The following is a 16,391-nucleotide window of genomic DNA, read 5'->3' as shown; positions in this document are numbered from 1 at the left end:
ACTAAAGTAAGAATTCAGAAACCATCATTGTGGAAAGACTGACAAAAGGCTGATGCCCTCCCAAGGGTACCTCACGGGTGGGTGAATGGAGAAAGGTGTTAAAATGCAGGTCTTCCAATGACAAATAACACTTAAGTAAAAAATATGGATCCATGTTATTGAATAAATACCAATTCACAATAAATACCATAAAAGAAAACACATATGGTCATCTCAATGGCAAAAAAAAAAAGAAAAGTTTCATCACTTTACTACTGGTGATTAATTTTATTTAACAAAATGTGTGGGCACAGGTACATGTAGTATTCTAAACATTTTCCGCTATAGTATTTTTGAAATACACGTACGTTCAAAATAAATTAAGAAAATAACTAAATTTGGTACATCAGTGAAAACGTTCTAGGCAATAAAGCCGCATTAGAGTCAATAATATTATTGGGTAAAAGGTTCTAAAATATTTCATAAAATTTTCTTGCAAATTTTGATTACAGGTGTTTTAATGCAGGAACAAACATTTATCATAGTTTTTACAAGTTTCAACCTAACTATGCATCAATTATTTCTACCAGGACAACACTAGTAAACATCATGTCATTAACTTATTGCTTGATATCCCGAAATTCAATAAATTCAGTGTAACGTACTTTACCTTAAATAATAGTACTTTAGTTAAATAATAAAAATTATAATGCTGAAAGTCATGGTTTACCCATTTCTAAGACACTGTATATCATATAGCCAAAAACCTTGACAAGTCTAATTGCATGCAATGTATTCATTATTATTTTTCATCACTTTTTTTGTCTTATGTTTGCCACATGATTGCCATGCTGGCATGTCTTGGTTTTTATTGTTTTCCCACGTTCATCTTTTCCAAAATTTTCTTTAAGAAAAATGCATGCCACCTTGTATCCTCTGTTAATTCAGGATGAAATGCAGTAGCCATCAGGTTTTCCTGAGCTACCCCAACAACGACAGGTTCCTTTCTATGTGGTAAGTCAATAGTCGCAAGAACTTCTACCTTAGGGCTGTCAACAGACACAACTGCTGGAGCTCGGATGAACACTCCATGATAGCTTGTACCATTCTCACTCACACTGACTCCTTCATTACTTGTACTACAATTTGAAAGAAGATTACTGTGAAGTTTGACTTCTGTTTCAAAGCTGTTCACCTGGCGTCCAAAGAAATTCCTTGAGGTTGTGACATCAATACCACCAATCTAATGATCAAGAACAAAGTGTTTAAGACTCAACATAAGAATCTTGCTTTCCCTAAATTTTTCTGTTCACATTAAAAAAAAATTTCAAAGACTGGCAAAACTTGCACTTTCTAATACGCACATGAATTACACTAGGAGAGATCCAAACCTCTCTTCAAAGCAGCTACAATCTTGGACAAAAAGTGTTATTAAGAATTTGGCACTTTCTTACCCACAGGACACCCACTACACAGGTGCCTCCTCCCTAAACCCACCCTCGTTGGGTGCAAAAATGATTCAGCCTGGCTTCAACATTATTTTGGGGAGGAAGGGCCGAGGAGTTTTTTGCAGTAGGGCTTCAAAGAGCTGTTTTCTTAATACACCTAGTAACATACATTTTTGTTGTAGCTCCCTGTATCATTTTGCTGAGTGTAGGCCATGTTTAATCGATTGCTAGCGTATCTTAGTATACGTATTTTAAAACATACAGCAAAATCGACCACAGCCACACCCACGATGCCACCCCCAACTTACCCCTGCTTCCCTCCCCCCGGACCTACAAGAAAAATCTTAATCCATACCTTCGACTGACCGCCTTCCTTTTGAGCTTCTATGGCATTGGACAGAAGGATAAGGCCAGCACACGTTCCCCAAACAACCCTAGGTGTCTCTTTAGCCGCTACCCATTCTTTCAAAACATCGTGGAAATTGTTCGATTGAAGGAATAGACTCATAGTCGTGCTCTCCCCTCCGGGTAAAATTAATCCATGTAAACCGGATAGTTGCTCTGGCTCCCTGATATCAATTACTTCTAAATCAACGTCTTTATGAAATGGAGAGTTGTTTAAGGCTTTGAGTAGGGCCGCCCTGTGCTCAAAGAAGGCGCCTTGAATGGCCAGAACACCGATCCGTAATTCCGTACGACTCTCAGCCATTTTGCAAATCGAACAGATCCCGCGTGGCGGACCTGTTGCATCTGATTGCATCATCGTCACATCTAAGGGAAGGGAGGGTAAGTTAGGAATACACTGTTATGAGAGATTATTGCAAACAAGCGTCGATGGAGTGATTTAGTCTATTGTCATATTATTATATTTTAACGTAATTTAGAGATAAGTAGTAATTGTTGTTCTGGATACAGAAATGGGCATTATTGTCAAGATAGCGTTTTAAACTCCTACCCCTCCCTCAGTTAATAGTATTGATAGAGCCCGCGATATTTGAAGGGTATTACGAAATGTTTCGGCGATCAGTCACTCACGCCCGTGTCGTAAAACCACGTAGCATCTGTCTGCTTTGGAGAGAATTTCTTTGTAAATAGCCATGTCTAATGCTGTCACAGCTCAGATTATGAATGGTGTAGTAAATGGTAAGATATGTCTAATTTTTAACATTTTTAAAAGGCTCGCCTAAAAAATACCCGAAGTATTTTAGCTAGTTCGATCGAATATGGCCATGCCAGATAATATATGCACTAAAAAGTCTTAGAAACTTTTATACTTGGTGAAAATTAAGTCTTTATTCTTTTGAATGATATAGACCTCTGTGTTAGGTTGGCCACTGGCAAATTTCCCTTGCTTAAAAATAATATTAAGTTTCTTAACGAATCCAAAAATGTGAGTTACATAACGTAAGCGAAAGTTTAGTCAACATTGTTGCTCAATCCCTGGTTTGCAATCCTTTTCGACTTTGAAATCGTATTTTTGATAAAATTGTTCATCAACTGCACTTTTGTCGTCAGGTGAAGGGTGTACTTTTTGCCTGCTCGTCGTATGTCGATTGTCATCAAAATGTGTCGCGCTATGAAGCATGAACAACAAAGACCTCCACTACAAGTAATCGCATTAAAAATTGTAAGAAATGAATGGTTGGGCCCCTTTTCCGCTCGTAAAAGTATTGTTAATATTTCGTCTCTCTCACTTTTTAGTAGAGGAGGCCAAAGTCTAAGGTAAAGAAAAATTCAAACTGTAATTTTTTTTAAAATCCTAGAAAACAAATAGTGCAATTTTAAATACTGTGAAACAAAAAGATTTCATTTCCATGGTTCGATCACAGGATTTAATGCAAGAAACCTGGAACTCCTCTACGTTTTTCGCACTGTCTTTGGTTATGAGAGTTCAAATAATTTAACATAAACTGAGGATTTATTGTTCAAATATGAATTTTAATGGAGACTGCACTGTATTTGAGGCCTGGGTGGGGGGGGGGGGGTATTCCCTTATATAGGCCATATAGGTATGTGCCGCCCCCATCGGATAGGGTTTTTGCGCTGGTTTGGTCTGAAAACGGGTATACACTTGGCCCATTTTGGTCTGGAATCGGGTATGATTTTCAAGGGAACTATGGGAGTGTATGAACGTATTTATCATTTCAATTCCTAATGAGTAAGAAAGAAAGAGAAATATGCAAATTCGAAATGGCTTTGCATAATTTTTTTGTTTGCACTCTAATCTAAGTAATGATAACATAATTTCTACCTAAAGGCTAGGTCTGAAAACGGGTATGGATTTTAGAGTTCTAGTCTGAAAATGGGTGTGGAAAATTACATTTTTTGGTCTGAAATCGGGTCAGGATCTGAAGAAGCGGGCAGCACACCCCCACCAAGAATTCTCAGAAGTATCCCCCCCGGGATTTGAGGCTGCTTTGCTAAAGTCAGAGCTGGTTGGCCATGCAGATCATTTTGAAAATGAAATAGGCTTTTTGTTAAAGCTTTCAAGAAAAATGCAGCACTTGCCTGCATACTCTTCTTACTCTATTATTCCATTCCTCTGAAAGAAATTAACACATACAGTTTGTGAAGCATGAATGAAAAAGACCCCACTGTAAATTGCACTAAAAATAGTGCTTGTAAGAAATGGATAGGCCTTATTCAAAAGTAACATTAGAGAATACTTACTGTTTTCCTTCCAAAATTTGGCATGAGCATTGTTTTCAATTTCTTTGTTGTCCAACAGGTTCTATTTACATATGAATGGTATTAAAGCACCTGCCTAATAAAAGATGAATAAACTGAAATTAAGCTAATAATTAAGCTACATCCCAGCCTGGGAGGTAGCCAGACTTGTTGATCCATGTAAACTGCTCCACTGGCAGTTTAGGTTATCTTAGATCAAATAGAAGTATGAAATGCTGAATTTCCTCAAATAATAGCCGGGGGTGATTATTATTAATTTCTCGCAAAAAGGGGACGATTGTTCAAGGGAAGGCGATTATTCTAGGGAGGTGATTATTTCAAATATTGCTCACTGGAAGTCATACCCTAAATATTTTGTTTTGTTATCCCATTAAATTTAAAAAAAAAAAAGATCACGTGAAATAAACTGAACATGAGCCTTCTAAGTGTTCCAAATTCGGTTCCTTGTTTAATGTTCAGTGTCAATATCCTTGGCGTCAGAGCTTGAATCGTCACTGGTCAGTTTTGCTGGAGCAGACTCCACTTCAACTTGACGGGGAGGGGATAAAAGAAAGAGAGGGTGGCAAGAGGGGAAGGGGTGGATGATTATCTGAAGGAGGCGATTATTTTCAATATTTCCGTCTAAGGGGGGTGATTATTTGAAGGAGGCGATTAGTCAAGGGAAGACTATTATTGGAGAAAATACGGTAGTCTGGCAACTGAATTACAAGAGCAGTTATTTTGAGCATGGTAGACCAATAGTTTTGATTGTATTCAGGTTTATTTTTTACGATTATTTAATTGATTATTATTCTATTGTATTTTGTATGTTATTTTGCATATATTTTATATCATTGATCTGAAAAGTGTTTCTGATCATTTTTATGGAAATAGTGCTTTAGAAGCAATTGAATTTTGACAAACAATCACTTACATTACAGTTAGGTACATTCTAGGATATATTTTTTTAAAGATTTGCTTTAAAAGAGGCAAACAAACTCCATCTATCAATATTACATTGGTAAGTTAGAAATAATTAAAATTCAGGCGGTACAGCAGATTCCCGATTTTTTTTAATAACCAATTTTTCGAAGCTCTCAATTTTTTTTGATGCAGGAGCTTATCGCCTGTTATTTTAGCTGGGTAAATGAACTTCTACTACTTTTTTCACAATCTGTGGGCTTCTGTTAGCAGTAAATGGAAGGAAATGCTATTTAAGTCAGTGCAACATTAACACATGCTATATATCAGTACAGTACTTTTTCAGGGCAAGTGTACATTTTGTATGTAAAATAATTAAGAGCTATATGGCACTGCATTGATATGCTAGAGTGGTATATTGTTGTTGTCTGTGGCCGTCTTTGTTGTTATAAAACAGTACCATGATGAAGCTGATGTAATTCAATGCCATCATCATTTTTTTCAAAATCAATTTCCATTTCCCTTGGAGGTTCGAAAAACTTGGATTCTACCGTACTTTCTCAGTGTATGGAAATAAATTTGGAGTTAGGAAGAAAAAATCTGACAATGCTTCTTTTATGACTCACTTCCATTCTGTTTGTTAGGTTCAGACTTAGACGTAAGCAATCTGACTTTAAACAGCAGGACAGCTCAGAATGGTACTAAGGATGTAGCATTGATTCAGCACAAGACAGGTCTGCTGTTTTCTTGTACTCATAGGTTAATAGTGTATGGTTTAAAATCATTTGTTTAGTGTTTTGAATCTAGAGTGGTCCATTAGATGTCCCCTTTATTGTTACAGGAACATTCAAGCTCAAAGCTGGGTTGGCACAAATGGCAAAAGGTGGAATTATCATGGATGTCACTACAGCCGAACAAGCCAGGATAGCTGAAGAAGCAGGGGTATGACCCTTAGCTTTAGGCCATAATATCCAATTTCATTTTCTCCATACTGCAGGGGCAGCTAATGGCAGTTGTTAGCAAAATCCAAAATACTGCTCTAAAACATCCTGAAAAGGTCTTTAAAGAATAGAAAGTAGAGCTGGTTAACACATGTTGTGCTTAATAATGCTAGGATGAGCAATGACAGCTACTTGTCTACAGGTGGTGTCTAAATTATGTGTGCTTTTGACAAACAGTCTTCAATGTTTTCTAGGTTCTTGCTTAGAAATGTTGATTATCACAGTGTTTATAATGGTAGTTTATAGGTTGAATAATATTATGATCATTGCAGGCTTGTGCTGTGATGGCCCTGGAGAGAGTTCCAGCAGATATCCGTAAACAGGGAGGAGTGGCAAGGATGACGGATCCTAAGGTACACTATATCCTCTTCAATTTTTTTTTTAAGAAACATAGTCAAGAATTTTGGATCATTTCATTTTTTTGGGAAACTACCCACCTACCCCTCCCCTAAGCCAACATTAACACTTACTTCTCACTTAGTGCAAAATGCTGGTTTAGGGGAGGGGTAGGTGGGCAGTTTCCCAGAAACGTAAAATGATCCAAGAATTATTAGGGGGTAAGGGTGGCACAGTGGTGACAGCACTGGCCTCCCACCTGTGTCATCCAGCTTTAAACCCTGGCATTGATACCATATGTGAGTTGAGCTGTCTGTTGTTGGTTCTCTCCTTTGTAATGAGAGGTTTTTCTCCAGGTTCTTCGGTTTCTCCTTCTCCTCAAAACCAACTTTTCCAAATTTTGATGCAACCAGGAGTGGTAGATGAAGAACCACTTGTGGATGTGCTACTTCTAAATCATCATTTATTTCCATAGGAAAATGCTCTAGAAATGCACTATTTTTATAATTTCGTGGACATTTTCATGGTCCATGTTACCTGCAGTGCTGTGTTTTCACAGCTCAACTTTGCTTATTGTAACATTTTTCTGTGTGGTTTTCAGACCTTGGTTATGCTCCAGTCTGTGCTTTATTTTTTTTTATTAGTTTTAAAAGAGAAATGCAAAGTTAATAACAGAAGCTTGGGACAGTTAAGAGTCTTGCCAAACCATAATGGTCACACAATAAAGACTTTGTCCTGAAAATTCAGCAAGCTTACTAGCAGATAGTTTTTTTGTCTTCTTGCTTCAACCTGTTATTTTATTTTTACCCATGTGTTTTTCTTTTTTGTTTTGCTTTCACGACTTGTAGCTAACAAAGGAAATCATAAATGCAGTTACCATACCTGTGATGGCCAAGGCCAGGATTGGACATTTTGCCGAGGCACAAATCTTGGAAGCAGTTGGTGTTGACATGATTGATGAGTCAGAAGGTGCAAGCTTCTAATACATTTTGTATTTAAAATAGAGTAATGTTGTTCGCGAAAACAACAAAACAATATTCTCCAGCCAGATAAACTGACAAGAAAATTTAGGGTTAATTAGCCATCTAGCCTCTAATTTTACTTATCAAAATTATTGTGACACCTATGTTGAGATTGAGTAATAAATCCAACTCCTTCGTATGTGATCTACTGTATTTCCAAAAAGGACCCATTCTGTACAAAAGCTGATTACATCTGAATATATCGCGTGAGCATGCAAACCTAAAATACATCAGTAACATCTGTTCATTGTTTCTGCATATTCATGATAAGAATCGACAACGTTGATTGACTTGATACATCATTCCATTTGCTATAATAACATCTAACCTATTAAGAGTAAAAGCGATTTATCTCTAATCCGATAAAAAAATGGTTAACTTGACAGCTCCTAGTAACGCAATGGCAAAGTAATAAAAACAAAACAAAAACAATGTCAGACAACCTACAACGACTTAGTGATTAGGATGTCTCCTCATGGAGTTATTTAAACCCCAGCACCCTTGTCCTCAACTGGAAATAAATAAATCAGCAAGTACAAGTTATTTGTAATTTCATATCAACAGTATTGACGCCTGCTGACGAATCACACCATATTGACAAACACAAGTTTACAGTTCCTTTTGTCTGTGGAGCAAAAGATCTAGGAGAAGCTCTCAGAAGGATTGCAGAGGGTGCAGCCATGATCAGGACAAAAGGACAAGCAGGAACAGGTGAGAACTGAACAGCATAATCCATGTGGATAGTTCTAGTACAGCATTGAGCTGAACTTAATCATTTTCTGTGTTGGTGTCTTGTGTTAAAGTACATTATTTGTGTAGCTTATATCCTTCCTCAGGTTAATAAATATTCATTATTCCACCTACATGTACCAGTGGTGGGGTACCGGTTTGACCTAAGAACTGACTTTAGCAACAACAGACACATCTCCATCGTCCTTGTAGCTTCCAGTGTAAATGGACACTTTTTTGGTGATATTCAACAGCCAAACCTATTACCTAATGAACTTTTCTGAATGATGTCAGCAAATGGAGGCTTTAATCTTCGGGCAATTTTATTGTCCCTTTTTGGCCAGGATGCTTCAACAGCTTATGCACTTGTCTATTAAGAACCCTTATCAATCCCTTACCCCACAAAAGGGCTAAACCCCTCACCTCTGGCCTCTCACGATTCTGAGTCCATTAGCAGTTTCCTGCAGGCCTACACTCAAAAAACCATATTTTGAAATGTTTGCTGAAAATCAGTCTTGTATCTTTAAAATAAGTGCTTACTGTATTTCCTCGAATAATAGCTGTCGCTCGATAAATTAATTGCCTCCCTCAAATAATCACCCCCCTTTGATGGAAATATTTGAAATAATGGCCTCCCTCGAATAATAATATTGCCCCTCCCCACCCAGCTCGCCATCTTCTCTTTCTTTTCCTCCTCCCTGTCAAGTTGAAGTTGAATCTTATCAAGCACATTACTGATCAGTGACGATTTGAGCTCTGAAAATTAATCAAGGGACTAAATTTGAAACACTTAAAAAGGCCATGTTCAGTTTATTTGATGTGATAATTTTTTGATTTAATGGGATAATAAAACAAAATATTTAGGGTATGACTTCCAGTAAGTAATATTTGAAATGGTTGCCTCCCTCGAGTAATCACCTTCCCTCAAGTAATGACCCCGGCTTGTGATGCGAAAAAAAAATCTCCCCTGAATATTACACAAGGAAATACAGTGTATGTTTTCAGTTATTTCTTTCCAAGATGGACAGTCCTTCGGACTTGCATTAACTGTCCATCCTGAGAGGTATCTGCTTTAAAAGTTTGTTAGTTTTGTTGAACACTTGCCTGGACAGCATGGATTCTCCCTCACCAGCCACTTTGGTCTAGCATTGTCATTCTGAGTTCTCCAGTAGTGACGAATCCAATGTCCTCAAGCAGAATGTGTATGTACATGGTCCTAAGTCTTCCTCACTTAGTTTGTTTTTGTTGTGGCTGTGACAACACGAAAAACCTGCTATTTAAGGTGTTACGAAAGGCTAAAAAGCATGCAAAAAAGGGTATTTTTGACTGCTTTCTTTAAAAATAGGGGAAAAATGGTAGAACAAGTTGTTAAGTTTTTTTTTGTAAAGGCCTGAAAGGCAGAGATCATTACTAAGTGTCAGTTACATGGACTTGTCTGTTTGAAAGACTGCTGTCCAGTATTTAAAAGAAAGAGTCAACTGTTCAACTAATTAATAGTGGTAGAATTGTAGTTTTTGATTTCAAACATCTCTTTTTCAACTTAAAGGTGACGTTGCTGAAGCTGTTCGTCACGCTAGAACCATTCGCAGTCAGATTCGTCACGCTCAGTCACTAGACTCTGCTGAACTGTTCTCTTATGCAAAAGAACTAAGAGTACCATTTGAGCTCCTTCAGAAGACTGCTCAGATGGGTCGGTTACCAGTTGTCAACTTCGCTGCTGGAGGTCTTGGTAAGTATGGTATTCTCGGTTCTGATTTTCTTCTGCGAGTCACTTGTAACAGTATCGCTGACTGAATAAAAATCATTCTCATGTATTCACCTGGCTAAATAAATTTCACCGTCGTGTTTAATTTTATATCATTAATATTTTGGCATATGAGGCCCTGCCAGGGGGGGTCCTATGTCGCCTGTCTGAATTTTAAAACGTCTCGTGTTAGTATTTATAAATGCTTGTGGCTTATTTTAGGCTTTGCCGTCACTTTTGCAATTTGGCCGAGGGAGGTTGTCTCTTTTTGCGATTTCATTTTACACGCTGTCGCTACTTTTTGGGCCATGTCACTTGTTGGAATTTACCCTGGCAGGGCCTCACATATGCCACCTATCGGAAATACAGTCCTGGCAGTATGCAGGATGTAGTTCCTAGTACTGGCAACCAAGCCTTGGTTTTTCAAACACTGGTAATTAAGTGTTATCCACCAGATGAAACACACAGGTTCACATCCTACATAATGTATGCTCATGTTCTAGCCAGTGAACATGGTGTACGCTGGTCAAAAAAAGAAAAATCCAGCTGTCTTTTCAGTAGTATTAACTAAATTGACTCTGCTCTGACTCTCTTTTAAGTTGCATATTTAACTGCAATGATCGTCTCTGCATTTTTTGGTCAGGCAGTGTGGCCGAGCAGTTAGAGCGCTGGACTTGTAATTCGGAGGCCCCAAGTTCAAGTCCAGCCCTAACCGCAGGCTGGATTTGTTGACGGTAGTCTCGAGTTCAAATCCTCAACCACGCTTGTAAAATAGCCAACTGGTTTGCCTCCTACCAGTTGAAATTTTTAACCATGTTTTGTTAAATTTAATTTATTTGTTTCATTATCCCTAAAAAGCTCCATAAGAGGAGAGGATAATTAAAGTATTTTTATTATTATCCCACAGTTCAGAAATAAGAAATTCATATTGTATCATTATTTTCATCTATCTTTCTTGGTGCTGTTTTTTTAATTGTTACCTTAAAAGGTACCAATTTAATGTCCAGCTCCTAGGCTTTCTTTTGGCTACTGCATAGGTTATGTGTCTTCTCTGCACTTATTTCTTCATCCCACAGTTCAAATATGTGTGTATATAGAATTTTTATATTCACCATTTCAATTACTTAAATAATAATGTTGTAGTCTGGTTTATAGAAAACTGCATGGCAGTTGGATTGTAATTTTTTACAGTGTTGATTATTGTTGTTTTGTTTTGTTTTGTTTTGTACAGCCACACCAGCTGATGTGGCACTGTTGATGCAGCTTGGTGTAGATGGAGTGTTTGTTGGGTCAGGAATATTTAAGAGTGACAATCCTAAGAAACGAGCTTGGGCAATGGCTCAAGCTGTTACTCATTACAACAATCCCAAGAAGCTTGCTGAGCTGAGTGAGGATTTGGGGGAAGCTATGTTCGGAACACCTGTCAGCAATATTGCACACAAATGATGTCTCTGCTTTGAAACTATCCTGAAAAATGTTGCTAATCACTAAATGGGTGAACTACAGTGGACATATTTTAACAGGATTATTTTGTGCACCATGTTATTACATGGATATTTAATATTATTTTTTCTGACGAAGGCAATGACAGTTTTGGAGAAAGTATTAAGTTAATGGTTTTTATTACACAATTAGCTTTACTAGTGATTTGCATCTCACATAAAAACTTAGTGCCTGCAAATACATTTCATTGTGACCGATTCTGCAAAGCATCAGATTGCATGGGGGCTGTTACCTACAGTAGGGCTGGTTATTTAAATGAAGTTTCACCAGTGTTAAACAAAACACTTTTATGTAAACTCTATTTATCATGAAAAGGTTCTTGAAGCCATATAGGGTAGACAAGAGAAACATTTATCCACCAATGATTTTTTTAACCACTGTCTAAGTTAGACTTTGTGTAAGTAACTGCCTCTAAGAGATCAAGTTGAAGAGTATATGAAGTTGGTAGGGGGGTGGGGGTGTGGGTGGGGGGTGGGGATAGAAGAGCTCAGAAGTTCTTTTGCTTCCTCATGCTTATAGTAGTCCGGGGAAATCTCCAGCCCCCAGCCCTAAGTGGCAGGCCTGTTTATCACAGGGGGTATTCTTTGTATGCAGATCTTTGCAACTGCTACATTATTTTGCCAGTAAATAATTATAACTACAAAGAGATAGCTGTATTTGTAGGCTTCATCACTGGTACCAATGACTTAATCACACTCCAATAAATTGAAAAGTCGCCTCTTTATTTACATCTTTCATAGTAATAATTTGTGGTAAAAAGAACAATAAACTATGACTAGTATTTATCTACTAATCCTAATGCCTACCTCTTGGTGAATCAGTTAGTTTTAAAATGTAGTCTCTTAAATATGTCTTTTTAACTAATAAATGTGGTTTTATTTCTTAAAAAAGCTGTGTCTCATCAAAATATTCAACCACTGAGATACCTTATGGAAATCTCTTTCCTGTGTTTGGTGCAGTCTCTCAAACTATTAATATTGTGGGGGCACATGATCCAAACCATCTCCATGGTGATGAATAATAAATAATTATTTATTAATGAGTTTGAGAAGCTCTGATCAAACACCATTTTGACATTTTTTCTAGTTTCATGCAGATTAAGAATCCAGTAGAACAGTTTCTTGTCAACTGTTTCATTTATAGTTTGATACTCTGGGCAACTATTGAGATGGGTAACATCTATGACACTGACAATTTGTATCATGTTGGGAGTTCAAGCAGGGCACTAAATGCAAAGGGCCTCAGTCCATAATAACAATATGGAGCCATCCTTACATCCGTGGCCCTTTTAAAAATTTCTTTGAAAGCCTACAGGTATCTAAGACCAAAGGTGCCATGGTGCTACTTAAAAAATGCAATTTTTACTACGTGGTCTGAATATAGCCTTTGAATACAGTTGTCCCTCGTTGCTCCTTGCTGCTACAGATGTTTTGCAGGAGAGACATCTGCACCTCAAAAACAGGCCTGTATTTGCAGGTTAGGTCTCAACTGGGCCTTGCAGAAACAATCTCAAATCGAAAGCAAGTAATTCTGTCTGGGAAGTGGTCATGGTTTAAAATTATCATCAATGCTAGATGATGTGTCAAAATATATTGGATAAGTTACACTGTAACAGAGTCTCAATCATTGAAAATTAGTAAAGTACACCTTCTTAGTTAGCATGGAGAGCTGACAGGAAATTTGTTTAAATCCTCCTGGTACTGAATACTCCTTGCACATGGATTGATTTACTCTTGTCAGCATTGTCATCAAATCTTCTCTTCCTGAATAAGTTTCCAAAATCTGTATCAAACAGGAAATAAACCAGGAACCTAAAAATTTTCCAATGGATTCAGAAACCCTTACGTTGTCAGCAAACCTCCTGTTTGATACATGCCCCTTTGTGGTGGAATATGCTATCAAAAAATCTGCATCTGAGGGTAGCTTGACTGGCATCTCATCTATAGCATCGGGATAGACATGACCTGGTCCTCGTGGTACCAAATATCCTTCATCGTCAACATCCCCTCTGCAGGCTTGTAGGAAAAATAGCTTGGGTTTTGTTGCAAGGTAGGGGCATTTGCCACCTTGAAATTTGGCTGTTATTTCGTCAACTGGTATGGCCCTGCTGTCCACTCCAAGGATGCCCTCCTCATCTCCGTGGCTCATTATAAAGCAGATGAAACTGTCATGTTCAACTGCAAAAATAAAAAATATTGCAAGTGTATAATTTTAAACAATCTAATATGCTTTTCAGAGAAGGAAGACACCAAAAGGTGTTAATAGGAATGAAGAAGGGAGTCGTACATTTGTTGCCAAAAACGTCTGGAATTTTAGGTCAGCTGATAAGCTAAAGGATTCGATAAATTGATTGCATTTTAAATACCGCTATACCATCAATAAACTGAGTATAAGGATCGTCCATCGATCACCAACTGAAGTGACAAGCACATAGACTTTGGTAATATCGTTCTTTTCATATAAACAGGGCATTATTTTTTATTGGAACTGCCCCACCACCACCCCGCCTCCACCGAAAGAACAAAACCAAACAAAACGGAAAATATAATACTTGTATCCCCGATCCGATATCCTTGGTCCCCGATCCGGATTTTCCAGTCAACCAAATGCAGGTATGTTCGCCTTACAACTTCCGGTCACAAACGAAATTTAGAATTTACTGCTAAAACCCAGGAAGTAAAGATTACAGTTTTTATTCTCCTTACCTAATACTTCACTTTGTCGAGTCTCCTCAAGTAAGTCCAGCAACTTGCTTTTTCTCAAATCAGGGCATTGTACTACAGTCTTGAATCCAGCTTTTTTGATAAAGCTCATCACGTTCTCGAGGTCGTGTTGAGCACCCGTTCTCGGCTGAGGTATATGCCAAAAGTTCACATTATTTATGATTAACACGTAAGGATTTCTTATTCCATCGTACACATCATCCTCAGGTAAATGCCTCCGTTTGGCCAGGGAAACAACGTTTCTATTTACATCCAATAAGCTTATAGCTGGTTGAGGAACTGCGTTCACGGGATTTGCAGCATCTTCTCGGTCCAAATGTCCGAAATATTGCGCTGTAGTGGCACCTAACAACATAACAAATCACTTGTTTCTTAAAATTTTGGTTAACAAAGTGATATATCGCTGTACATAACATAGAAATGTTCATGAAACTAGCTGAACTTGAACAAAAAAACGTCAAAAAGATAATAATTACATTTTGCCGAAAGCCTTTTATATGTACAGCGATGGGTTAAACTTGTGGACTGTAAAATCAATTTTCCTCATTTCTATCTGATTTTAACACTTACCGGTTCTTTCTTCAGTTTGGGTTCCTTTATCTCTTGTCTTATTTCTTCCATTCAATACTTCTCTTGGTCGTCTTACGCAAGCACAGCGTTTCCCTCCGATCGCCATGCAGTCGCACAAGCGAATTTGCTCCAAAAGCTGTTGAGCTCTCTGTATTCTGTCATGAGCATAACCTGTACTAATTCGTTTTACTATGGTCCTGCATAGATCTTTTTCCATTTTGACAAAAAATGAAAACGTTCTATTCCTTATGTAGAGAAGCAACTTATAACCAGACAAATCAGTTCAGAGAAGTACTTATAGCCAAATTTCAACAACAAATTTCAGAATACACGTTGCGTACCGGAAGTTGTTGCCAGGTGTTTTCACTTTGGCTGAGAGGCTGAGACCGGATCCGGAAGCTTCATAAGATTTGGGAGACTTTGAATAAACACAACGGCACGAACCCTTACGAAGGCCATAATATTTAGAAATTAAGGCGTTAGAGCTTTTCATCTTAATGGCCTTCAATATTTGAAAATTAATTTACTGAATGAAGAGGAATGAAGAGTTATTTTAATGAATCGAAATATACTAAGCTTCCGGTTGCAGTAAGCGTCTCAGAGCGATGGAACATGATGCACCAATGATACTTAAATATATCCTTAAAATATTCCTGGTTTCAACGGGCGTGACAGCTAAAACGTAAGTATTTTCAGTTTCTAGGATGTGTTTTAGCGTATCAGTTTCCAACTCATCCTCTAAATTTGTGATCAGTTTTGAAATAAACTGATTCAATTTTACCAAGATGATTCATTTGGAACAGTCTGTAAGTGTTATGGAATCTTCTCTCTATCAGGTGGGAATGAGCGATAATTGCAGTCATGGTTTTAATTACTGAAATACATTTTAACCCTTCAGTTTTCTTCCGTTTTCTTTTTTCTCCGGTATTTACTACTTTACGTTGTGAGACTCCTATCGTGTATTTTTTTCTGAACGGCTGACGTTTCAGACTACGGTTGTACTAGCCTGGGGCCAGGCTTCGCGAAAGCGAAAACAATCAGCGAGCGGAGGGAACCTGGGAAAGGAAAGTCCATCGCCAAGCTTCGCCAGGCACGCTCTAGCCTGTTTCAGGCCCCGGTGGGGGGGGGGGGGGGGGGGGAGGCCTCGGGTATTTTTTGGGTGGGTGTGTGCCGCCCAAGACTCCAAATTGGCACCCCGTTCTAGAAAAAATTTCCCCTAAAATTGATACCCCTTTCTAAAAATGGGCCAATTTTTTATACCCCGTTCTAGAATTTACCCCAAAACTGATACCCCGTTCTAGAAATGGGCCAATTTTTTATACTCCGTTCTAGGGTGCGACAAGAGTACAACAGTTTGCTTGTTAACGCATTGAACCGTATTTTTAAAAGCAATCTGTCCTTGAATACTTTCAAATGGCTGCTTACAAAAGTGGAGCTTTCGATTTCGTGCGTTCGAAATATTATACCCCGTTCTAGAAAACGCCTCTGAAATGGATACCCCGTTCTAAACCAGGAGCTTCAAAATCACGACCCCTTCGGGCGGCACATACCCGTATAGGTAATGTATGGGAGTACCCCCCCGGGTCCAGGCTCCAAGATGGTGGTGAAAAGTAATAAGAAATGCGGAAAACGCCCGGTTTATTTTCGCTTTGCTCGTTTAATACGTCCCCACTATACTATGAGAGCCTGGCACAGGCTAGTCTCGCTCCGCTCGCCGTTTTTTTTTTTTCGCTGTTTCACTCCTCCAG

At 38.2% G+C, this 16,391-nt stretch overlaps 2 protein-coding genes across 2 annotated transcripts; both read right to left on the bottom strand.

Annotated features, from left to right (window-relative positions):
- Positions 1–158: 158 nt before the first annotated feature.
- LOC140952943 (uncharacterized) lies at positions 159–2,141 on the bottom strand. The gene is made up of 2 exons (XM_073402401.1): positions 1,783–2,141; positions 159–1,222 (listed from the first exon to the last, which is right to left on the bottom strand). The coding sequence occupies exons 1-2, from the start codon at positions 2,134–2,136 to the stop codon at positions 848–850; spliced, it is 729 nt and encodes a 242-aa protein (XP_073258502.1). The 5' UTR covers positions 2,137–2,141; the 3' UTR covers positions 159–847.
- A 9,910-nt stretch (positions 2,142–12,051) lies between these two features.
- Positions 12,052–14,940, bottom strand: LOC140952942 (caspase-7-like). Its single transcript, XM_073402400.1, has 3 exons — positions 14,644–14,940; positions 14,056–14,418; positions 12,052–13,527 (listed from the first exon to the last, which is right to left on the bottom strand). The coding sequence occupies exons 1-3, from the start codon at positions 14,858–14,860 to the stop codon at positions 12,974–12,976; spliced, it is 1,134 nt and encodes a 377-aa protein (XP_073258501.1). The 5' UTR covers positions 14,861–14,940; the 3' UTR covers positions 12,052–12,973.
- Positions 14,941–16,391: the final 1,451 nt, after the last annotated feature.

Source organism: Porites lutea, chromosome 11 (genome assembly GCF_958299795.1).
Source record: "Porites lutea chromosome 11, jaPorLute2.1, whole genome shotgun sequence".
Taxonomy (NCBI): domain Eukaryota; kingdom Metazoa; phylum Cnidaria; class Anthozoa; order Scleractinia; family Poritidae; genus Porites; species Porites lutea.
The sequence above is the reverse complement of the archived record's forward strand: the minus strand, read 5'-3'. Positions and strand labels throughout refer to the sequence as shown.